Source organism: Onychomys torridus, chromosome 2, assembly GCF_903995425.1.
Source record: "Onychomys torridus chromosome 2, mOncTor1.1, whole genome shotgun sequence".
Lineage (NCBI taxonomy): Eukaryota > Metazoa > Chordata > Mammalia > Rodentia > Cricetidae > Onychomys > Onychomys torridus.
The window spans coordinates 125884269-125910232 of NC_050444.1; the positions used below are offsets into that span (position 1 = coordinate 125884269).

Below are 25964 nucleotides of genomic sequence, written 5' to 3' on the forward strand. Positions count from 1 at the left end.
CACCATGCTTGTTAAGGGCCTGGTGGGGTGCTCAGCACATGGTACAATGGTCAACAAACGATGTCCTCTTTCCCTCTCTTTGGCCTCGGTTTCCTCACAGTGGGGGAAATAGCAGCAGCTGCATGGCAATGATTGTGGAGAAGCAAGATTAATGTACAAGTCCTTCCCTCCCTTTGCCCCTGTTCCTGCCCTGCTCTGGTCTACCCCTTTCTTTTTTCCTGGCTCAGCCACCCTCACTTCCTTCAGGACACTGCCCTTGAGATCCTGTCCTGGATTAGTGCCTCCTGTGGGAACCTTGGGCCTTGCATATTTTTGTTAAAATAAGTGGGCATCACACTGTTTCCGTAGTTTCTTCATTGGCGCAGTGGGTGGGTGAGTGGATGGATGAATGAGTGGACTTCCAAGGGAAGGAATCATGTTGAGAACACTTCGAATCCAACTACTCCAAAGTTGAGCAGGCTCACGGGACTCTCTAGAGGCTAGCCTCAGCTGGTCCTGCCACTCCCCCACACTCTGGGGAACCCTGTAGCTCCCTTGACATGTAGTCAGAGATCCTCCAACAATCTCAGCTCGTGGTTCCCAACCATTGGCTGCAGCCTTCATTGCCCAGACCCAGGCCACGAATGGGAGGCAGCCAGGTGCTGCAGCAGGTGATGTCAGCCTGAGCCCCACAGTCAAGGTAAGAGACACACAACACACTGGGCTGGGTTACACAGCTCTCCGCGACCTCGCTGCAGGACTGTGAAGATGAATAACCTGTCGCTGCTGCCTCTGCTGCTGCTGACCACCTGCACCTTGAGGGCGCAGGGGAAGCGCCGCCGGGTCTACTTCCGGGAGGAGTTCGAAGATGGGGGTAAGCTGTTCTGGACCAGAGCACCCCTGTTCCTTCTCAGTCACCAGTTCCAGAGGAGGTCAGGCTAACTTTCCCCTTGGGGATCCATTTAGAGCCAGAAGAGCCACAGTTCAAATCCAGTTCAGATCCAGCTGTGGCCCTGGGTGTGTGTTTGTATTCCTTCTCTAGTAAAAGAGGCCAATATAGCTCTTGCAAAAATTATTCTGAGAGTTAAAGAAGGTAAGATGTGCAAGGTTCTGCACTTAGTAGGTGTGCTCAATGTTGTTTCTTAGACACAGAAGCAAGTGAACCCAGAGTAAAAGTGCCACGCAGGTGAGGATAGCAAGACTTTCCACACTCCATAGAAGACAAGAGCTCAGAGGATCTTGCTTCCCTGGAATGTCAGGAAATTACGGCAGGGCTATTTACTCATGACATAGGCTTCCTTTGTTACTTTGATACAGTCAGGCTGACTTCAAACTCCCTATGTAGCTGTACTGCTAATCTTCCACACTCTGCCTCCTTGGTGCAGAAATTTCAGGCTTTGGTCCCCTCGCCCAGTTTGTCTCCAATGCTGAAAATCTAAGCCACAGCTTGATGTATGCTAGCAAGCACTCTACCAACTGAGCTACACCCCCAGTGTTTGTGTGTGTGTGTGGGGGGGGGGGGGGGTTGTTACCTACACAGAGGTTCAGTGATACTGTTTCAGGCTGTGTGTGTGTGTGTGTGTGTGTGTGTGTGTGTGTGTGTGTGTGTGAGATTGGGGGAGAGTATAGAGAATCAAGCACTCACCCAAGAAGGACTTTGGGGATTTGACTCCACATTCCACCTTGAAAATGTAGACAAGCCCTTTCTACTTCCTGAGACTCAATTCCCTGATCTGTGACAACAGCAGATTGAGGGTAGCAATGTGAAGAGATAGTTCAGAAGTCAGGCTGAGCAGACCTAGCCAGGGGAACAGGAAAGGGACTTCAAGGAGAAGGCAAAATTCAAGCAATGTTTTTAACTGTCAGGACTGAGACCGACAGGGCCTAGAGCGGCATCTTGGAGGAGTTGGCAAGTATGAGGTGAGGCTGGAGAAGGGGAGTAGGAGAGGAGGGCCAGCTCAGGACCGCTTCAAAGCCTGGTCTTTTGCTGGAACCTTCAGGGAGCTAGTGAAAGTGGTAAGCAAGGAGAAACAGGGTCTGACCTGGGTCTTGGAAGAACACTGGAGCACACATGTGGAGATGGGCTAGGCATAGTGGCTCACATTACGAATCTCAGCACTGGGCTACAGAGCAAGTATCAAGCCAGATAGAATAGCGAGACCTAGTAAAGGCCAAAGTCTAGATAAAAAAAAAAAAATTAAATAAAATAAGGTAAGCATGGTGGTTCACAGACCTATAATTCCAACCTAGCACTCAGGAGACTAAAGTCAGAGGATATTCATGGGTTGGAGGCCAACCTGAGCTATATAGAGTTTTAGACCAGCCTGGGCTACAAGTGAGATACTGTCTCAAAATTCCGAAAAATGTAAAAGAGAAACAGATTGTGAGGCTGCCCAAATTTGAGTCTAGAGATGGAATGCCATCTAAGAGGCTATTGGAATTTTGGTAGAAAGTGGAGATGGTACCAGGGCGGTGATGATCAGAATACAGGGGGGAAGACAGGAAAAGTGTTTAGCAGTTGGCAAGAAGCCCCTCAACCCCCTGACTTGCTTCAGGGGAACCTGTTCACCAAGGACAGGTTGGTGGCACCCTTTCTTGACTGACCTTTCAGTGAGCCCAATGTAGCCGCAACTTCTGACCACTGGCTCCTGGGCCACCTCCCTGCTTGGTCTGGCTGAGATTCAAACCCTCATCCCTCTACCAGAGGCAAAGAGGACATGCACAGGCCTGCAGGCACATCCCCAGGGGCTGAGCTCCACTTGTTCAGTGTGGAGGGAGTGAAATGCCCGTGGGTTTTATTGAGAAATGTTTCTGAAACGTTCCTTGGAGTCAGGAAAAGACTGGCTTCCAACCTCCAGCCCCGAGATGATTAGATGAGGCCGGAATCGTGAGTGAAGTAGGAAAGCAAGCTGCTCCGCCTGTGCAGGGAGAGTAGCTGTGAGGGGGCCTTCTCCAGGAAGCCCTGCCTGGACAGGCTCTGGGTCCCTTGACATCCTTGCTTCTGTGTCAAGCCGCTCACACTCCACAACTGTGCACCTCTCTGATTCTCTTCTGTGCTTCAAAGTCTGTGGCTGCCTAGGGAGGTCCCCAAGGATAGGGCTCTAGAAGGAAAGGACTGGATTTTTGACACCTACCAAAAAATAATACCCTAAGAAGAACGCGATCTTCCCATCAGAGGACCAAAAATCTAATGGTTGAGGTCCTCTCAACAATTAAGTGAATCCACACAAAATGCAGTTACACCTGAAAGAGAAAGGCCAGAGGGGCATGCTGAGGGGCATGCTGAGGGGCATGCTAAGGGCCTCCCACTTCTGAAGCCTGGCCCTAGGGGATAGGACCTAATGCTGAGAAGATTTAGGCACCGACTTCTATCCCGATTCAAAGGAGACTGATATATAAGCCAGATACTCAGAAGTTCATTCATACTTAATATGCTGAAAACACAGCTGAGGTATCCTTCGGGACTCCACTTCTCCATCTTAAGCAGACCACCCACTCGCTGGGTTTTATATATTTAAGTCTGAGAATTATCTGTAATTCCTTAATTTTCTTCTTCTCCCTCTAATCAATCAGCAAGTCTAACTGGTTCTACCTTCAAAATACATTTAGAAGAGTATGGTGACCTTTGCCCATAATTCCAGCAGCACTTGGGAGGAAGAGGCAGGAGGACCTGAGGTTCAAGGCCAATCTCAGCTCTAAAGCAAGTTTGAGGCCAGGCTGGATTATGTGAGATCCTGTGTCAAAAAGTATCACCACCACTCAGAACGTGAATGTGTTCAGAAGATGCTATGGTCAGCCTCCAGCATCAGGACCCTCACCCCCACCCGTCCAGCTCACTCTCACGTGCACTGCTGTAATAACTTGATTGGCTCCTCTACTGCTCCTGCTTCCTCACAACCGCAACATCTCTCTCTCTTTGAGGCAGAGTCTCTCTGTGTAGCCTTGCTGGCTTGGAACTCGATATGTAAGCCAAGCTGGCCTTGAACTCACAGAGATCCACCTGCCTCTGACCCCCAAGTGCTGGAATTTAGGCATGAGCCACCAAACTGGTCTTGTTTTGAGACAAGATTTCTTGTAACCCAGGCTGACCTTGGACCCTGATCGCCTGCCTCAACCTCCCAAGTGCTGGGGTTACATCATCTGGCACCATGCCCAGCTTTACCCAGTTTCTTCTGATATACATTTTAGAAGGTTCCTTTTGAAGTTGTTGGGAGAATTCCTTACCTAGGGAGACATCAACATCTGTCCTCTCCTTATGAGGCCCCAACAACAAACCAATGTATGATTCCACTGAGGAATGCATGAGTTTATTGGGCTTGACTCAAGAGCATAGATGAAGGGCTACTTACAGAAGAGTGGGCGACCCTAGAGCAACCCCATCAGAAAGTCTTCAACCAGATCCATATATAGAATTTCCTTTCATTAACCTTCCCCCACCTTTATGCTCTAGCATTCCCAGTGTATCCCCCATCCTCCCATCCCCCTGCCCCAAAAGATGTCCTCAAATTCACTGTGTAGCTGAGGATGGCTTGAGCTTGGGAACCTTCTATACCACCAAAGGACTGGTTAAAGAAGTATGCTACTATGCTTAATTTTTTTTAATAACTTTAGTTTTTAGCCAACTTTTTTTTACATATAATCATATCCCTTTCAGGTGTTTTTGAGATGAGGAAGGTGAAGGGAAGAGAGGCTGAATGATTTTTCCCAAGGTTAAGCAGTGAATGTCGACAGCAATTGGAATTAGTAAGTTAATAAAAAAATAATGAAAATATAAATAAAACGGAAAGGGGCAAGGGAAGCAGATAGCAGGGCTAGGGGTAGAACTCAGTGGTAAAGCACTTGTGTGGCGTGCACACAGCAGCTGGGGGACAAAGGCCTGGCCTGCCTAGTCCCTTCCATGTTATAGTTAGGAAGCCCGGTAGATGGCTCAGGAGCGTGATGGGGCTGGAGGCCTGACCCCAGCAGGCTGGAGAGCAGATGAAAGTGGAGGGAGTGTTGCTGCCTGGAAAGAGTAGCGCTCAGGGAGCTAATTTGGAACTCGAAGTGCAGGTCCAGTGCACATGAGGTGATGAGAGCTTTACAAAGGGAGTTGAGAGGCAAGACGAGGGTCAGAACTACATCTCTTCAGCTACAGTATTTGCCCCTCACTGAGGGCTTGGTGCACTGGAAGTGCTCAGTCAGTGCATGGGGAAAGCTGAGTGTGTTGGTGCCTGCCTGCAATCCCAACACTTAGGAAGAGAACATAGAAAGCTTAAGGGTTCCAGGTATCCTTGGAAACACAGCAAGTTTGAGATGGACCTAGGCTACATAAGCCCCTGCCTCAGAGGCCCAAATAAATGAATAAATAAGTAAATAATATAGAGTTTTAATGTTACAGAAAAACTTTTAGCCTAAATATTTAAATATTTGGTCTCATGTTATATAAAAATGTACAAAACTGTATGTAAAGTATATTTTGTCCTTATGTCATGTATGTCTATGCATAGGAAAGCTAATAGAAGAAAATATACCACAATGCAAATGGTAAATAAAGGACAGACAGATGGTTTTACCCTTGATTTTTTTTCTATGACAAACTTATGTTATGATTTTAATTATAAAAAGCAAAATGCCTGTGATCCCTTCACTGAGTAGGTAGAGGAAAGACGATAAGTTCAAAGCTAGTCTCATCTATTTAGCAAGTTCAAGGTGAGTCTGGGCTACATAAGATCCTAAAAGAGAAAAAAAAATCACCAAAGGAAAGAAAAAATTAAACAAAATATCTGTTCTGTCATTCCATTTTTTCTTGGATCTGAATTTCGTACATTTCCCCCCACCCCCCACTCCTGCCCTGCTAAGCTGTATTTGATGGCTCAAGCAATAGCAACTAACAAGGTTCCCTAGACGTGATGCTGTACATAGTCCAAATCTCAGTTCACCTCTACAAAGTAGTTGTTCATCTTCCCAAAACCAAAAGAAGCAGAATAGGCCGTCTGAGGTCACCTGGCTATTAAAATGGCAAATGTGGAATTTGAATCCAGGACCATATGATTTAATTTGGCTCTCTTCCACTGCTTCCACCCACATGAGCCAAGTAAGTTGAAGGCTTTCTAGCTTGGCAACCTTTTTTTTTTTTTTTTTTTGGAGCTGAGGATCGAACCCAGGGCAAGCACTCTACCACTGAGCTAAATCCCCAACCCCTTGGCAACCTCACTGAAGGTAAATCTTAGATGCTTTTAATGTCAAACCAAAAGGGCCAGAGACAACATCTAATTCAAATGCTCTCCTCTCTCTCCTCATGTGAACTGAGATAAGAGGAGGGGCATGCCATGTCAAAATCTTTGAAGGGAATTGAGACAGATATAGATCCTTGCTTTCTGCTGATCCCTTGAAGTATCCTGGCCATAGAGCATCACAGTCCTGAGAGGGTGTGATGCCTCAGAAGGCACCCTCCTTTGTACAGATGGGGAAATTGCGCCCCAGAGAGGTAAGGTCATTTTCCCAAAGTTCCACAATGCGTCAGTGGCAGAGTTTCTTGTCAGTCCCAGGTCTTGTTCCTTCATAAAGCATTTGGGGGTCACTGTTGAAAGCAGCCAAGTGTCTGGTGGCCAGCAGACAATAATACCAATGCCCTCTGAGACAACAGGAGCATGTGGAAACCCAGACTTTCCCAGGAACTGGCACATTACCATAGACAGGAAGGCTAACAGAGAAAATGGGAGAACCATCATATCAACAACACAAACAGATATGAGGGGAAAACCAATGGCCACAGCAACCACCATTGTAAAGTTACAGAATCTGGAGGATGGAAACTGGAATTCCAATGAGTGTCTGAATGATGCAGGAGTCACAAGGTATGAGTGTGCGTGTGAATGTTAATTCTGTTCGCTCTCAGACTTGTCTGTGAAAACTTGGCAGGAGAGACATTCTGACACAAAGGGCCTTTGTACCCAGCTGGCATGGACACACTAGGGACAGCCCAGCAGGGCTGAGGAACACCCTGCTGCTCAGGCCTCCGACTGATAAGCAATTGAGACCATCTGTGAATCAGGGACACTTGGACATGCTGAGCTTGGGGAAGAATTGCCCTGGATAGATGCCCAAACCAAAGGGACTTGGTCCAGCTGGCCTTTCCAGAGCTCAAGTACAAACGGATGGTGAGGATCTCTCTGGAGGACGAAGGGATGAGGCGGGAAGAGTGGGGCCTTGGACATATGGGACTTCATGTTCTGATTCTGCCATTTGCTCAGTGGTGACCTTGTATAATATATTAATCTCACTGATTTTTTCTTTTCTTTTTAAACCTAGTGTGTATGTGTGTGTGTGAAATCAAACCCAGAGTCTTGCATATGCTAAGCAAGTTCTCTGAAACTGAGCCAAGTCCCTGGCCCACTTACTTGTCTGAGTTTGCAAAGACAGAGGTGGCCATCCTGACTTCCTGGGGGCTGCGGTGAAGACTGGATGGAGATGTGCTCTGGTGCACTGAGGAACTGCTCCCATTCACATTTCTACTCTGTGGTTTCTACCTGAGCAGCCCGCTACCGAGAATGTGCCTCATGCTCGTCAGTCACTTGATCAAATGTCATCTCAGCACAGAGGCTGGCTGCTCTACCCCAAGCCTACCTTAGCACTCTTTAATTTTGTTCCTAAAATGATCATTTCCATGCTATTGTAGATTGCATATTGTGTCGCTACATTCTTTTGTTAAACTGGGTCATCTTACTCTTCAATCAGCATATAAATTCCATGGAGGAAGGGACTTGATTCTCTTTATTGCACAGTACATATTGCCTTATAAACAAGTGAGTCAGTACAGGAAAGAAAGGAGGAAATTTGTTTAAAAAAGAAAGTTGTCTTAGATATCTATTGCTGAGCGAAAATGCCAAGATCATTAGAAACTTGTGGGGGAGGGGTTTATTCCATCTTACACTTAAACATCACAGTCCATTATTAGAAGTCAGGACAGGAACTCAAGGCAGGAACTGGGGCAGAGGCTGTGGAGGGATGCTGCTTATAGCTTGTTCAGTTTGCTTTCTCAAACTCCCCAGGGCCACCAGGCCAGGGGTGGCATCACCCACAGTGGGCTGGGCCCTCTCACATCAATTCCTGACTAAGAAAATGCCCCATTGGCTTGCCTTCAGGCCAATCTTACAGAGGCATTTTCTTGAGGTTGAGGTTCCTCTTCCCAGATAACCTAGCTTGTGTCAAGTTGACAAAACAAACAAAAACACAAAACCTAGGACAAAGGTAGAGGGTCTGGCCAGTCTGCTCACTTAGTAAGGTATTTGTTGTGCAAGCATGCATGAGGACCAGAGCTTGGGTCCCCAGAAACAATGTAAATCTGGGTACAGCAGCATGTGTCTGTAAACCCCAGAATGAGGGGCAGGGATGGTCTAGAGTCAGGCATATCTCTGGAGCTCATTGGCCAGTCTGCCTAGCTGAATTCATGAGTTCTATGTTTAGTGAGAGACCCTGTTTCAAAAGTAGTGTGCACACATATGCATGCACATTTACACACAAACAGCTACATACATCATACATACATAAACACACACCAAAAAAAGAGATGAAGCTGCTCCCACCTCTCTTCTTGTTCAGTATGATCTTTCTGGCCTGATTATTTCATTTAAAAACAAAATGAAACAGAGTAAAGGATGTAAGAATAGGGTGAACTGAAAATTATTTGGAATTATTATGTCATTTACCAATTATAATCCCAATCATCCGAGTAATTTGCCTTAAAGTTTCTCTCTTTAAGTTCCAATTAGTATTTATATGTATTCAATCTCCAGCATGGAAAAAGAAATCATTAAATGAGGTTGAGGGCATGGTTCAATGTCAGAGCACTTGCCTGGAATGTGTGATGACTTGGAAGTAATCCCCAGCACAAAACTCACACACACACACACACACACACACACACACACACACACTCATTAAACTATACATTTCTGGTTATCCACTTCAAAAAAAACAAATGTGATGCTTTAATTAAAACACTTGAGGGCCAGGGCGATGCTCAGTGGATGAAGTGCTTGCTATGGCAACCCCAGTACCTGAGTTATGATCTCCAGGACCCACGTTTCAGAGAAAAGATGGGCATGGTGGTGGGCACCTGTCATGCTAGCACTGAGAGGACTCACTGGCCAGTCAGTCTAGCTGATCCAGTGAGTTCCAGGTTCCGTGAGCGATCCTGTCAGAAAAAATGAGGCGGCGGCCAGGTGTGGCGATGTATGCCTTTAACCCTAGCACTTCGGATGCAGAGGCCTGCTTTGGGTCAAGGCTCAGTCAAGCATACATAGCAAGTGTCAAGCCAGCCAGGGCTGCACAAAAAGGAAAGTGGAGAAGCAATTGTCTAGACTCCTGACATCTATCTCTGAGAGCCTCCACATGCACAATCTCTCTCTGTCTCTGTCTCTGTCTCTCTCTCTCTCTGTCCCTCTGTCTTTCTCTCTCACATACATAAAAATAAAACACTTTTAAAAATGCATTCACACTGTGGCTTTATAATATCATTTGCCACTAAAGGGCTGCTAGCTAGCACTCTTTACAGAGATGGTTAATTCTAGGGTCTGGGAAGGGAATATACAAGATTTATCTTAGCATTTTTATACTTCCTCGAAAGTAAGGACATGGTAGGAGCTTTCCAGAGAGCCAGAAGCCAATGGAAAGTGCATCTGAGGAGAAAGACCTTGGAGCAACAAAATAAATAATTTAGCCTCGAGTTACAACCCCAGATAGAACATCAACACCAGGAGTCCTTACCACTGTAGAGATAGCTGAGTGAACTTGACCAGTATCAACCATCATGGTAACAGTGACTAGAGGACAATGACACTTGACCTCTGGCCTTCCTTCCCTAAACCTATAAGCCCCATCTAACCCCAAGAGTATCAGAGACACGCTACCTGAAGGACATTCTACCAAGAGTCTGTGTGTTCCTCAAAGTGAAAGTCCTCAAACAGGAGAAATCGGGGACATGATCACTAAGCAGAGGCGCCAACTGAGGCACAGTTAACTAAACGTAGTGTGACATCCTGAGTGGCATCCTAGACCAGAAAAAGATTATTACTTAAAAACAAAGGAAGTCCAAATATAAACACAGCTCTTAGCTCATCGTGGTTCAACACAGCTATGGGAAATCAAGCACAGGAATGTGAACAGTCGGGAAAGTGGTGCAGGGCACACAGCAACTCTCGGGAATATCCTTGAAGTTCTTCTGAGAGTCTAAAGATGCTGTAGGGTAAAAGTTGCGTTTTAAGAAACAAACAAGTAGGGGCCAAATGGCTCTGCAGGTGAAGAGCTTGCCACCAAGGCCGAGCACCTGAGTTCGGTCCCCAGGACCCACACGGTGGAAAGAGAGAACCGGTTCCTGCAAGTTGTCCTCTGATCTCCACGTGTACATGGGGCATGTTCACACTCACACACACACACACATACACACACACATACACATACACACACACACACACACACATACACATATACACACACACACATACACATACACACATACACATACACACACACTCACACACACGGGAAGAGAGGGAGGGAGGGAAAAAGAGGTTATCTAGAAAATTCTCTAAAGATACAATTTAACAATATTGAAAAATAAGTACATTTATCTAATTATGCAAGCTTCTAATGGATCTTTTTGTCCCCACTGGGAAAAGAGCAATGTTTACCTTCAAATCAAAGGTATTTATATTTCTTTGCCACTAATGTTATATATACCTCTAGTGCTACGTCATTGTAATTGTTATATATCTTTCTTTCCTTCTTTTGGTTTTTCAAGACAGAGTTTTTCTGTGTAGCTTTGCGCCTTTCCTGGAACTCAATTTGGAGACCAGACTGGCCTTGAACTCACAGAGATCCGCCTTCCTCTGCCTCCCGAGTGCTGGGATTAAAGGTGTGCACCACCACCACCAAGCAGTTATATATCTTTCTTACATGTATGTATATATTTGTACACAGATACAACCTCCAGTAGTTTTCTGAACCTATCCCAGTGTTGCATGCCAATTCTTTTCATTCTTCCAGAAACTCTGTGAGTTAGATAATACTGTTCTATAGATGGAAAACTGAGTCTCAAAGAAGTAAAAATATTTCTGAAGCTGGTGGCAGTGATGAGTCCCCAAACCCAATCTTTCGAAGGTGGAGATATGGGATAAATTCAGGCTTGGGGAAGATTTATCAGTTAGATGTGCCAGCTCCTGAACACATTACTTTTTGTTAGAGTGCTCTCTGGAGATAAATATTTAGCAGATTTAAAGGGAGGATTTAGCAGGTGGAAGAGCTGGCAGCCTCCCCCCTTGACTAACACACTGCTCTCCCCTGCATCCTCTCCCACTCCGGGCTTCTCACATGCAGCCTTTCTGTTTGGAACACCCATGCCTCACCTTTCTGCCATTTCATCTCTTCAGTTATGCTCTCTCTGGTGCTGAGCAGCCTACAGTTTGCAGAATTCCATTAGCATGTGCTCAGGTGCTTTACTTGTCTGTCTACTGCTCAGCTGCTTACAGGAATGTCTCTTCCACCAGACTTCCTGAACCCCCAGAGGTTCATAGGTCTCTGAAGGGGCCTGGTCAGACTCCTGTCTGAGTGCCAGGTGCCTGGTTCAAAGTGAATATTCAATAAATGTTTGAGGAAGACTTGGTTCTAGTATCAGATCTACAACTGATAACTAAGTGTCGGTGAACAGGTCACTTCTGTCTCTAGGCCTCCATTTCCCTATGTGTAATATGTAAAAGTAAGAGTAAATGACCAGTTAGTCATTCTATCCTGAGCCTTTTCTGATATTAATATATTAAAGATTAAGAAGAAAAACATGATGTATTAATGTGGGACTTTATTAATTATATGACACTATTTTCCTAAGGAGAAGCTATTATTTTTAGAAATATTTCTTTTGGTTCATGTGTATATGTCTTGGTGTATGTATGTATGTGCACCACATGTGTGAAAAGCCCTCAGAGTCAGAAGAGGCATCAGATCCTCTGGAACTGGAGTTATAAATGGTTGTGAACCACTACGTGGATGCTGGGCAACAAGCGTGGGTCCTCTGTAAGAGCAGTAAGTGCTCTGAACCGTTGACCATCTTTCCAGCCCCCAAGAGAAGCTCCTTATTTTGATACAACTCAAATTGTGCCAGGTGTGATTTGTATCAATAGTCTCCACCTTGCAAAATAAGGTTGAGAACCTTGGAATTCTGTTTGAATCTCTTCTACCATGGAGTCAAAGGCCAACACTGTACAATTCTTTCTACATGTTTGTTGGGCTCAGTTAACATTTGTCAAGTGAATGAATAAAACCATTCCTCCATTTGGAAGGTTGAGAATCTTACAGCTTAGACAAAAGACATGACCACGCATCTCTTCATTCATTCAGCAATGAGTTGGGGCAGTTTATTCCATATTAAATACTGGGATACACATAACCGTCAACACAGTAATTATAGAACATGGGAAAGATAGACATTATTCAAATTACACACAAATTATAAAATGCCATGATTACCTTTTCTTGTTGCACACTTTTTAGGTTATAAAGGGCTTTTCTCCTACATGGCCCCAAGGGGAGTTATATAATCTAAGGGCTAAAAGTACAGATCCCATTGTTGCACAGATCTGGATGCAAGTCTGGCTTGTTCTCTTACAAACTGAGCTCTTGAGCAAGATTCTGAGTTTCAGTTTCTTCATTTTTAAGGGGAAAAAATAGGACATTTATCATGGGGCTATTATGAGAATGCAGGGAAGGAAAGCTTTCAACACAATGCCTGATATACGGCTGCTAAGTAGTAGCTATTTTTTATTTCTTAAATACCATTCATTTAAAAAATCTATTTTAGTAGCTATTATTATAGTGCATTTTTTTCTACATAACACTTTTCTTTATCTCTCCAGAGGAAAGACAGCTTTGAAATCAGACAGCTTTGTGATCAGCTCTTAAGTACAACACTTACTAGCTGACCTAGTTAGGGTTACTGGTGTTGTGATAAGACATCATAGACCAAACCAACTTGGGGAGGAAAGGGTTTATTTGGCTTATGCTTTCACACCACTGTTCATCACAAAAGGAAGCCAGGACAGGAGCTCAAACAGGGCAGGAACCTGGAGGCAGGAGCTGATGCAGAGGGGTGTTGCTTACTGGCTTGCTCATCATGGCTTGCTCAGCCTGTTTTCTTTCAGAACCCAAGACCACCAGCCCCCGGGTGGCACCACCCACAATGAGCTGGGCCCTCCTCCATAGATCACTAATTAAGAAAATGCCCTACAGGCTTGTCTGCTTATAGCTGATCTTATGGAGGCATTTTCTCAATTGAAGCTCCCTTCTCTCAGATGACTCTGGTGGTGTCAACCTGACATAAAATAGCCAGCACCCTAGGTACAAATGGAAATAACGAAGCAGCAGCAGCTATGAATATGGAGTGAAGTTTTCAGAAAGCCACATGAGGGCCTAACATATACTAACTTTCAAATTTGTCTTTCATCTTTTGTATCAACCGTTATCCTTCAGTGGCTTAACTATGGTCAGAGAAGTAGGATCCACTTCACCCCAGCCACGACGACTTCCTGCAGAAATAAACTCCTGGGACCCCTCTCTCTATTAAGATGGGGTAATAAAATTGTTCACCGAGACCTGTTGAACACTGAGACATTGAGAGAGACAGGAAGACTTTGGGAAGTGTTGGGGAGGAGGACTTTTAATCTCTCCCCCTCTGGATTTTTCACTTATTTGTTGTTTGTTTGGCGCCTTGTGGAACTGAGGATCAAGCCAGGCTTGTGCCAAACAAAAACACAGCCCCTGAGCAACACCCCCAGCTCCCTTTTAATTTTAGGTGTTTTTATAATGTTTTTCCTCAACCTGAGAATTCAATCAACGTACATAAAACAGATTAACAGGGAAGCATATATATTTATTAAATATGTTTTTATCCTTGTCATAGCCTCCTTTCTGTTGCTATGATAAGACACCTTGACCAGCCAGGCAGTGGTAGAGCACGCCTATAATCCCAGCACTCAGGAGGCAGGCAGATCTTGAGTTTGAGGCCAGCCTGGACTACAGAGTGGGCTCCAGGATAGCCAGGGCTACATAGAGAAACCCTGTCTCAAAACCATCCCCCACCCCACCCAAAAAAAACCCACTATGACCAAAACACCTTCTGGAGGAAAGCGTTTATTTGGCTTATAGGTTACTGTCAATCATGGAGGAAGTCAAGGCAGGAACCTGAAGCAGAGACTGTGAAGATGCTTACTGAGTCACTCTCCATGGCTTGCTTGGCTTGCTTTCTTATACAGCCCAAGATCACCTGCTCAGGGTGGCAGTGCCCACAGTGGGCTGTGTCTTCCTGGATCTGTTATTAATCAAGAAAATGCCCCGACTCAGACATGCCCACAGGCCAGTTGGATGGAGGCGATTCTTCAGTTGAGGTTCCCTCTTCCCAGGTGACTCTGGTTTGTGACTAACCAGCACATGCATTAAGTATGTAAGTGTCTTTAAAAGGTTAATGCAGATACATTTTTTAAAGTATAGTAATACAGGAGTCCTAAGAAATGAAGAACCAGTGGAAAGCTAGGTAGGATGGCGTATGCCTGAGAGCCCAGCACTCAGGAGTCTGAGACAGGAGCATCGGAAGTTCAAGGTAATTCGAGTTTGAGGCTAGTCTGGGTTACATGAAACATCAAGAATAAAACAAACCTTCAACAACACCAATGAAGACGTTATAGCACCAATCACAACATCAATGAAGACGTTATAGCACCAATCACAACACCAATGAAGACGTTATAACACCAATCACATGCACTGAACTGGAAAAGTAGTAGTAAGTGGTGGACCGTGGCGAGGTGAGCTTGGAGTTGGAAAGCAAGTCGGTATAGGGGTAATCAAGAGGATAAAGATTACTGTATCAAGGTCTGTGTGTACAAACTCCCTCAGCTTCAGCTTGCTGTCCTTGATAATAAGAACTTTCCTTTGGTATAGAGAAGACACTGTCCACACGGAAATGGCATTCGTGCTTTTAAGAAAGAGAAGGAGATCAGACTGATCTTGCACTTATTCTCCTGTTTTTTTCTTTGGTTACTTATTTTATGTGTATGGGTGTTTTGCCTGCATGTATGTCTCTGTACCACATGCATGCAGTATTCATAGAGGTCAGAAGAGGACATTGGATCCCCTGGGACTGGAGTTACAGATAGTTGTGAGCTGCCATGTGGTTGTTGGGAATTGAACCCAGGTCCTCTGCAAAAACAGCAGGTGCTCTTAACTGCTGAATTCCAGCTCTTTTTAAAGTGCTGCTAATTCAAAATAGGCATTATACCATAACAATGTATTTTGGAGCTCTCTCCTCTCTCTCTCTCATTTTTGAAATAGGTTCCCACTGTATAGTCCTGGTAGTGTGTGCTTGTAATCCCATATCCTACTGTATAGTACTGGTTGTGTTCTTGTAATCCCAGCCCTCAAGAATCTGAGACAGGAGGATCATTATAAGTTTTAAGGCCAGCCAGGGCTGCATAGTGAAATCCTGCCACTAAAGGGTTAGAGTCAGCAGAATGCTCAGTCAGTAAAGTGCTTGCCATAATTTATGATGACATGAGTTTAATCCTCAGTGAATGTACTTGTTAATACAGCACTGGGAGGCGGAGACAAGAGGGTTCCTGGGCTTGATGACTCTCCAGTCTAGCCTAATCAGCAAGACCCGGGTTACAGTGAGAAAGTCTGTCTCAAAAAGCAAGGAGAGGGGGCAGTTCTTCTCAAGTTCCTGAGTTCAATTCCCAGCAACCACATGGTGGCTCACAACCATCTATAATGGGATCTGAAGCTCTCTCTATCATGCAGACAGAGTACTCATACCTAAAAAAAGAAAAAAAAGAAAAAAAAAAAAGCAAGGAGAACAGCACCTGAGTCAGGACACCTGAGGTTGACATCTGACAGTAAATAAACACACGTGCAAGTGCAATGTGTGCATATAACTGCACTTACCCAACCACCTGCACACACACACACACACACACACACACACACACACACAGAGAGAGAGAGAGAGAGAGAGAGCAAGCTGAGTGTGGTGTTACAGTTTGGAATCCCAGTATTTAGGAAGCAGAGTCATAAGGATCAGGAGTTCAAAGTCAGCCTGGACTACATGAGACCAAACCCCTGGGTTTCCTGAGAAGCAATTGAGTCATCAGACTTGGGCCTTGAATAGAGGAACTGACACCACCAGCTCCTGGTGTTCCTGCTGGATGTATGCTGATGTGAGGTTTTCACAGGAAGATGAACTGCATTGCCCTTACCTACCAGGCAATGAGTGTTGGGAAACTCCATTCCGAGGCAGGGAGGGGCTGAAATAAAGGCTGCCCTCAAAGCCTTGTCTATCACAAGCTGCCAAATTGTTCTGTGACTCTGGGACTATGATTGGGCCCAGGAAGTAGGAGTCAGCAACTCTGAGGGAAAAAAAAAAAATTAGAAAGACACTGAGTGTTTGGATGGAAAGCCAGGTCCTCAAAAGAATGCTTCTTTGTCTGCATGCCATCTACGCCAAAGCAAAATACATTTATCAGCATCTTAGAACTGCAAGAGGGAGTCTGAAAAGTTTAAGCAACAGAACAGGAGTAAGTAGAAACTGTTCATGACCATTATAGCTAACTCAAGAAGCACACAATGTCTTTGCGGGTCTCTTTCCTTAGAGAGCAGGTTTTATTGTCTTCCCTTACCCAGCATAAATGCGTGTAAGGGCTTGGTAAACGTTTCATGCCCTCCAACTGTGCCTTCCCGTGGCGATTTTAAAGACTTAACTGTCACGAAGGAGGTGCTGATGGAAAAGTGGCCCAGCTGCTTGGCGTTTGAGCAGCTCTTCATGTCAAGACATGAAGAGTGAGTTCCGGGTACTGTGTGGTGAGCATGATTTCAGGAGTATTCTGAGTCACCCTCTGTTCCACTGTCATTCTTCCCAGAGGGCTTAATTAGCACCCAAACTGAATTCACGTGAATGTGTGTTCTCTCTCTCCTTTACCCCGTAGATGGATGGACAAAACGATGGGTACAATCTAAACACCAGTCAGATTATGGTAAATTCCAGCTTACTGCAGGGAAATTTTATCAAGATAAAGAAAGAGATAAAGGTAAGTCCTGGAATTCAGGAATGTGTTGGTGGACTGGGAAGAGCAGGACTTTTACCCAGTGGTTTTTATCGGTGATTGCCAACTCATTTCTCTTACCTAAAAAATAAAATAGAATAAAAGAGTAAATGGAGCTGAACACGGTAGTGAATGCCTGTAATCCCTGTACTCAGGAGGTTGAGGCAGGAGGATAGCCATGGGTTTGTAGCCAGTTTGGGCTAAATGATGAGTTCCAGGACATCCTGGATTACAGAGTAAGATCCTGTCACACACACACACACACACACACACACACACACACACACACACACACCAAAACAAAACAAAACAAACAAAACAGTAAGTAAAAAAGGATGGACTCTCCACAAAATTTATTATGCCCTGTAACTGAGTAATAAACATTTTAAACTAATCCTTCACACATTATCCCATTCATCCACCTAACATTTTCATGTGGTGGTTATTATTGTCTTCCCAGTTTTGCAGAGGCGCCTCAAAGACCTTTTTTTCTTTTGTTGATAGTTGCCCAAGGCTATATATCACACAGCTGAGAGAACAGCTGGGATCTGACTCTGGCTCTGACTCCAGGGACTGTGTCCATTACCACTATTACCACTAATGTGTGCTGTTTCTCCCAGACTCCTAGGATTTTACAAGTAGCCTTCTGCACTTGTAAAAAAACAAAACAAAACAAAAAACAAACAAAACAACAACAACAACAAACAACAAGAAAGCACCTGAATGTCATTCCTTCTAGAACAGCTTTGTGTGGTGGAGAGCAGATGGACCTGGGACTGACAGACTAGCTGTCTGGCTGGAGCATGTCTTTTTGCTTCTCAGACTGTTGATTTGAGATGAGGATAACCTTCACCTGCCATGCTCTCCAGACAGAGCCTTTGTAAGGGCCAAATAATGTCGTGGAGGAAGGGTGAGCTCTGAGGACAGGGACTGTGGGCATGGGTTCTTGGTCTGAGAAAGCTTTTGTTCTATAAATAGAGCTCATTGATCATCCCCTGGAGTGATTTCCCATCTTCCTCCATCTGGCTACTGTTCTGAATCTCATTTTCATATTTATTAAAGGAGAGAATTATGAACTGGCTTGAGCATTTTAAAATCGCATTTGAATCCTCTGTGGAAAACGGTTTTTAGAGGACAGAGAACTGGAGACTGAGCATCTCATGAGACCCCCAGGTCTTGGTACTCCAGTACAGGCAGTCTGCACAGCCACACATCCCTTCACTGTTTGGCTCCTCGGCTGACCCTCCTGCATACCGTACTCGGCAGCCCATTAGACTCTGGTTGTCTGGAAGGACACTCGGGTCACAGTGAGATTGAGAGGAGGGGGTTGGTTTATATAGCAGAGTGTGGCAGGGCAGAGTCTCAAAGTGTGATCTTCTGCCATCTGTCTGTTCCTCCCTTCCTGGCTCTTCTAGCCCCTTGGAGGCCTTAAAAGAAGTAGGAATACTCTTCACCATGCAAACAGCTCCCAGCATGATGTCAGATGTGAAAGTGTTCACCACAGAGCCTGGTGTATAAGAAATGCTTGAGACCTTTGTCTCAGTGAATCAGACCCTGTGCTCCTTCTTGTCATTTGGCATGTTTTTTGTTGTGGTTGATTTTTTTGTTTGTTTGTTTTTGAGACAGGGTTTCTTTATGTAGCTTTACTAGCTCTGTAGCCCAGGCTGGCCTCAGACTCACAGAGATCTGCCTGTCTCTGCCTCCTGAGTGGTGGGGTTAAAGGCATGCACCACCACCACCCAGCTTGTTCTTGATTTTTAAGACCAGATCTTATATAGCTCAAGTTGGGCTTGGACTACCTGTCCCCCTGCCTCCACCTCCCAAAGGTTGGGATACAGGTGTATGCTGCCACATCCAGCTTCATTGAACACTTGCTCATTGAGCATTTCCACATGTCCGTCATTTGTGATGGTGTGATCCTTAGCAAGGAACTTCCCATGTGATGGCTTCAGATGGTCAACCTAGAAAAGCTCTGGGGGCCCTGGCAGCTCTGATATTCACTGGAGGTCGGGGCTCTGGAATGACAACCAATTGATGACCACTGTCATGTGAAACAGGTTCAATGACTTCATGACAAAGTGAGGACTCTGGTATAGCTCACCTTCAGTTGTTACTGGGAGGGTTAAGTATACAAACACGTGAGAATGAAGAAACCATCTGTAGAGTTAAATGGTAAAGGGCTGGGGAGATGACATTGTGTCATGCTGAACAAGAAAGAAGACCTGTGTTCAGATCCCTAGAACCCGGGCTGGAGATAGGACTCAGCAGTGGCTGGCTGTTCTTCCAGAGGACCCAGGTTTCCAGCACCCACATGGCACCTCGGAACCATCCGTGAACTCCAGTCCCATGGGATCCATTGCCCTTTTCTGTCATCTGCAGGCATTACATGCATGTAGTACACAGACATATGTCCAGACAAAACACATAAAATAAATAAATAAGACCCCCTTGGACCCATATACAAGGCTGGGATAGCTGTGTACTCATGTAACCCTGGTGTTAGTGTTGGGGCAGAGACGGGAGAATCACTGGGATTTACTGGCTGTTAGCTCCAGGTTCAGTGGGAGACCCTGTCTCAAAGGAATAAGGCAGAGAGTAATAGAGCAGAACACCTGGCATCTTCCTCTGGCCTCTGAGTATTCAGAAACATGTACATATGTGCCTGCAAAACACACACACACACACATACACACACACACACACACACACACACACACAATTTTTACAAAAGAGATAAATTAATTAGTGATTAAAATATTCAGTGAACAATAGCAACAACAGTTACTATTTTATCTGAGTTCATTCTGGGCTCCTTTCTACTGTACTGTACACAGCAGGGCCTTGACTTATAAAGCTGTGGAATGATGCTGAAATGTCTCTAGAAAATAAGTGATAACAGGATGCAAAGGAATGCATCAATGTGGCTTAAAATTCCAGTTAGGTTACTTCCATGCCATGTGGCTTCATGTCTCCTCCCTGTGACTCAGCCTCCTAACTTATTAAATGGGCATAGTGCCCACTTTTCAGGGCTGTTCAGAGGCTGAGATGAGATAATATTATAATGCTCCTTACACAGCGCCTGACCCACCATAATGTGTGAGGAAATACTAGAGCTTGGTTAAGTCAAGGGCTAGGTCTCTCTAGGTATTTTTGGGGAACTTCAGCCTGAAGCCTTTGCACTTTCTCTCTGTTACCAGGTCTTCAGACCACTGAGGATGCCAAGTTCTACGCCCTTTCCACCAGGTTTAAGCCATTCAGCAATGTGAATGAGACCTTGGTGGTTCAGTTTTCAGTAAAGCATGAGCAAGGCATCGATTGCGGCGGTGGGTATGTCAAACTCTTTCCTGCCACACTGAACCAGGAGGACATGCACTCGGAGTCTCAGTATTACATCATGTTCGGTAAGCTCCCCATATTACATCGCTGCTCTCAGCCCCGTGGGGTTTGGATGAGAACCACTGTGATGGTTGAAAAGACTCAGAGAGACCTGTGACAGACAGTTTGTAATTTGATAGCTGCATGTCCCTTGTGCAGTAGGACTCTCCAGAGACCTGAAAAGGGGCATCTCTAAACCCAAATGTTGATATAAATAGACCAAAGAGGTGTGCAAGTACTTGGTACTGGCAAGTCTGTAGTACATGGAGATATAGACCTACAGCAAGGCACTGTGCTCTGCCTCAGAGAAGAGACAGACAGCCAGGGTCAGAGAAATGACATTCTGTAAGCATCTGTGAATGTCCCGAATGGGGCATTTGTAGTCTATGTATGTAACTAGGCATTCTTGAGGCAATCCAGCTTTTAGCTCCAACCAATCTTGAGCCCAGTTTCAACATTGTTGATATTGAAAAACCAGCAAAAATCAAGCATTCCAGCTTCTGAAGCACAGATGAAGAACGTGGACTAGACCAGATGTTTTTGTACAAAGTCAGTGAGAAGATTGTGCTGGACAGCAGGCATTAACATTCCCTTAATTCTCTTTAGACACTTCCTTCCTCTGGAAGCCTCAGCTAGCACTTGCCCCCTCCCCTTTCCACCCTCCCCTTCCCTGTCCCCCCTTTCCCCTGCGGTACTCATTCTTTTTCAAATTATTTTTTCAGCTTCATTGCCCCTTTTAAAATCTGCATCCTTTTTCTTTCTTTCTTTTTTTTTTTTTTCATTAAATCTCACACTGGGGCTGGAGAGATGGCTCAGAGGATAAGAGTACTGACTGGTCTTCCAGAGGTCCTGAGTTCAATTCCCAGCAACCACATGGTGGCTCACAACCATCTATAATGAGATCTGGCCCTCTTCTGGCCTGTAGGCATATATGCAGGCAGAACACTGTATACATAATAAATAAATAAAATCTTTAAAAAAAAAAACCCTAAGAAGTAGAGGGGAAAAATCTCACACTCCTTCCTTACAAGGTCTCACTATGTAACCCAAATTGGCTTCAAACCCACAGTGATCCTCCTGCTTCAGCCCCCCTAGTGTTCAGATCATAGGTGCAAGTCTCCATACCTGCTTTCAGTCTGTCTCTTATGCAGAATGTAACACTCAGGGTGTGTAAAGTGTGTCTGCTCAGCATCTTTCTATTTTCTTCGGAGTCTGCACCGTGTATTACTCTTCCCATTTTGCAGATGAGGGAATAAAGGTAAGAAATTTGCTCAAGATAGTAGAAAACCAGGATTTGAGTCAGTCTGTCTATAAAGCCTGCATCTTCTGCCTTCAGGCAGCTGAATATCTTTTTAAAAAGCAGAATGAAATCTACATTTTTAACAAAGAATTGAGACAGGCTGGAGAGATGGCTGGACAGAGCAGCAGAGCACTGGCAGCTTGTCAAGAGGATCTGGGTTTGATTCTCAGCACTTACACAGCAGCTCACAACCATCCCCAGTTCCAGAGGATCCAGCTCCCTTGTCTGACCTCCATTGGTACCAGGCACATAAGTGGTACATAGACATATACACGGGCAAAACACACACTTAAGATAAACATAAACATTTAATTTAGCCGGGCGGTGGTAGTGTATATCTTTCATCCCAGCACTCGGGAGGCAGAGGCAGGGGGATCTCTGTAAGTTCGAGGCCAGCCTGGTCTACAGAGCGAGTTCCAGGACAGCCAGGACTGTTATATAGAGAAACTTTGTCTCGGGAAGGGGGGGGATTTTTTTTTAATTTAAAAAAGCTATTGAACCAAGTGTGATGCTACATGCCAGTACACAGAGGCAGAAGCAGGAAGATTGCTAAGAATGTGAGGCCAGCCTTGTCTGCATATCACCTGAACACACAGTCCCTCACCTGCGTTCATCACCTCTGTTCCCATCTCATGTGCTAGGCCAGGCAACCCACCCTTTACTGCTTGTCCCCACCTTCTCCCCAAGGTTATATGGAATCTCTCTCCCTAGGCTGTGAGCTCCTAGAGGCTTGGAGGTATATATACCTCAGAGCCTCACACCAAACGTGACCCCTTGAATGCCCGTGTTGACTATGGGGTGCTTGATTGAGTCCCAGGGACTTCATCTTTCATTTGGCTGGTGAGACAGCCAAGGCTACACAGTATCTTTAAAAAGGTTTTTTGGTTTTTGGTTGTTTTTTTTTTTTTTTTTTTTTTTTTTTTTGGGAAAAAAGGTATTGATGAGGCACCATGAGATCCTAAGAGACAGTATGATTTAGTACAACTGGGGGCCTTTTGGTGGAGGCATTAACTGTTCTTTAAAGAGTGAGTTTGATTTTATTTTATTTTTGGTTTTTCGAGACAGGGTTTCTCTGTGTACCTTTACGCCTTTCCTGGAACTCACTTGGTAGCCCAGGCTGGCCTTGAACTCACATAGATCCGCCTGACTCTGCCTCCCAAGTGCTGGGATTAAATGCATGCGCCACCACCGCCCGGCTGTGAGTTTGATTTTAATAGGAGGAAGAGGAGAGCATGTAAGGAGAGCAAGATCAACAACATGTATTAAAGCTCAGGCATGAAATTCAAGTGCGTGGTAAATAAGTAGGGAGAAGACCAGTGTGGGTAGAGTACAGTGTAAATGCCCTGTGTGCATGACTGTGAGTGTGTGTTGTATGACTGTGAGTGTGTGTTGTGTGTTGTGTTGGATGTATACATGTTGTGTGTGTGAGGGTGTTTCACACTTGATAGTAGCTGACGGGCTGAGAAGTCCTTTGTGAGTTGTGAGTAGACAGCAGCAGCCTGAGAGTCTCGGAACTCTGGGCTCCTCAGCTCCAAGCCACACTCCTCACTAGAATTAGCACAAAGCAGAGGAGCTCTCAGGCTGTTACTAGGTAGGAATGGCTTTGAATTCTAGCAAGGCATCTTACCAGCTCTTGACTGTGGGCAAGCTCCTTGGCTTTTCTGAACCACACCCATCTAAAGTGGAGGTGGTCATGCTTATTTGTCAGAATTAAGTGACATGTTCGAAACTCCTGGCTTAAGAGGGGTTTCCAGTGGGCTTGGCCAGTGGGACCCTGGCAGGAGATTAGAGGAATTTTTGAGTTGTATCTCTCAACTGAAAGCCTGCATCTCTCCTGCTATGCCTGCCCCAGCCTCTCTTCTGGCCTGGTACTCTCTCCCCTTTGCTGCTGCTAGCCCAGGGCAGTGCTATACCTTTCCTTCTCTCAACATCTCGCCTCTCCCTTTGTAAATAATCCCTTTCATTACATCCGTCTGAAATAATCCTGACTTTGAGTGTGGCATCTGTTTCTTTCTGGAAATACTGAGTGATACACAGGCTGTATCCGTCTTGGGTCTTGGCCTCAGACTGGGCATGCTGCCTGAAATAGATGTGAAATCACACTTTGGGGTTTAATTTCCAGGCCCGGACATCTGTGGCTTTGGCAATAACAGACTACAGGTCATCCTTTATCACCAAGGGAAATACCATGAGAACAACAAGACCCTTAAGTGCAGGGTGAGTATGTGGATTAATCCTCAGCCTAGAGCAAAGCCAAAGAGACCCAAGAAACTGAGGCACAGCCTGAGGGCTGATAACAGCTGTTGTACAGAGAACGGCAGGAATAGAGTCTAGAAAAGCCCATAAGGCCGGGGGCATTAGGGATCTTGTATTGTAGCTAGGCCGTCCTGACCAGCCTTGTAACATGGGGCTGGATGTTCTGAGTCCTCCTCTGGGGCAAGTCTCAGCTTGGATGCTTAGACATGATAAAGAAATCATGTATGACCCCTGCTGTTGAGAAGCTCACAGTTTAATAGAACAGACAGAATGATCAAGCTTCAGAAGAGTAGGGGCTACAAGATGGAGGACCACGGGAGCGAGACCACAGGAGTATGCACCAGCGGGGTGAGCCTAGAATCCCTGTGGGTGTACTAACTAGAGGAAGGGAAAAGGAATGTGGTAAAGTGTTTATAAGTATGTGGGAGAGGACATTCAGGCAACACAGTGCCAGAGATGACAATGTCCTGAATGGAACTGAAATATCACCCATTCCCTTTACAGATCAATAAAGACACTCACCTGTACACTCTGATCCTTCGCCCTAATGCGACTTATGAGGTCAAAATTGACAATGAGAAGGTGACAACTGGGGGCCTGGAAGATGACTGGGACTTCTTGCCTCCCAGGAAAATAAAAGACCCCTATGCCAGGAAACCTAGGAAATGGGACGAACGGCTGCAAATAGAGGACCCTGAAGATAAGAAACCCGAGGTCAGAGGGCGTTTAGCTGGGAAGCTGATTCAGGGAGAAGAAGGTATAGTCAGGACATTAGGGCAGACGATTAAGTCAAGTGTCTGGGAGGTTGGTGCCATGAGAAAATAAGGGTATGAGTTCAAGCCAGGTCTAGCAGGCATGCTCAAGGTAGCAAGACTCAAGGGGAAGACTGTATAGAAGCAAACCACATTCAAACCATAGCAGCAGCTCCCACTACAGAGAGCAGGATGAGGTCAGAGACAAGGATAATACCCATCTGAGGTGAGGTTGAAGTACCCAAGGTCAGAATGATGGTGACCCCTGGGGTCCATAAAGGCCCTTTCTCTCCTGCCCTGGGCCATCTCACAGCAGATCGAGAGGGCAGGGTGGGTAGGGAACCACTTCCCCCTGTATGCACTTGAGTCCCCAGTTTCCTCCCAGATCATGTCACCATCTTCATGAAGGAACATTCTGTTTTAGGATTGGGAGGACTCTGAGTTCATTCCAGACCCAGAGGCCAAGAAGCCGGATGACTGGAATGAGGCAATGGATGGGGTGTGGGAAGGGCCCCTGATACCAAATGTCAAGTACAAGGTAAGAGGCCTCTCTTTTCAATAAAAATGTATACAGAGAAATCAGATGGGAGAGATGTCAATTCTAACTTAGAAAATAAAATTTCTAACCTACAGGCCTGTAATCCTAGCCCTCAGAAGGTTGAGGCAGGAGGATTGCAAGTTCAAGGTCAGGCTGGCCTGTACTGCAAGACCTTGTCTGAAAACAAAGTAAAAACAAAGCAGAAGTTCTGAGATCTTCACTCCAAACAGGACAGTGGCCACATCAGAGGCCTGTTCTCAGCCTCTTCCTGTTTGCAAGGGGGAGAGGGGCTGGTAAAGCCAGCACTAAGGTAATGGTTCAGGAAGGCTTGGGCAAGGAGCTTGTCCAGAGTGGGGAAAAGCGGCCAGTTAAAGGAACAAGATACAAATAGGAAGTGGTCTCGGGCTCAGGAATCCAGTGTCTTAGAAGCAGGCCAGAAAGGCAAAGAGTAGGATCCCCAAGAGTCCAAGGTATTTGGGGGATAGAGGGTTTTTAAAGGTCAACTCCTGAGGTCATGTCAGAAGCAAGGACTGAAGGAGTCAGCAGACAAATGGTCCAGCAATAAAACTGACTGGAGCAGGCATTTTATCTGGCCACAGTTTCCTGTGCCACACAGAGGAACAAGGACAGCCCCAAGTACCAAG

General features: G+C 45.4%; 1 protein-coding gene across 1 annotated transcript in view; it reads left to right on the forward strand.

The window, feature by feature from the left end:
* The first annotated feature begins 747 nt into the window (after positions 1 to 747).
* Positions 748 to 25964, forward strand: part of LOC118577732 (calreticulin-like) — a 33538-nt gene continuing 8321 nt past the window's right edge. The window contains exons 1-6 of the mRNA XM_036178361.1: positions 748 to 853; positions 16983 to 17084; positions 20297 to 20500; positions 23897 to 23991; positions 24535 to 24744; positions 25207 to 25320. Coding sequence (XP_036034254.1) covers positions 748 to 853; positions 16983 to 17084; positions 20297 to 20500; positions 23897 to 23991; positions 24535 to 24744; positions 25207 to 25320 — 831 coding nt within the window. The remainder of the gene's footprint in view (positions 854 to 16982; positions 17085 to 20296; positions 20501 to 23896; positions 23992 to 24534; positions 24745 to 25206; positions 25321 to 25964) is intronic.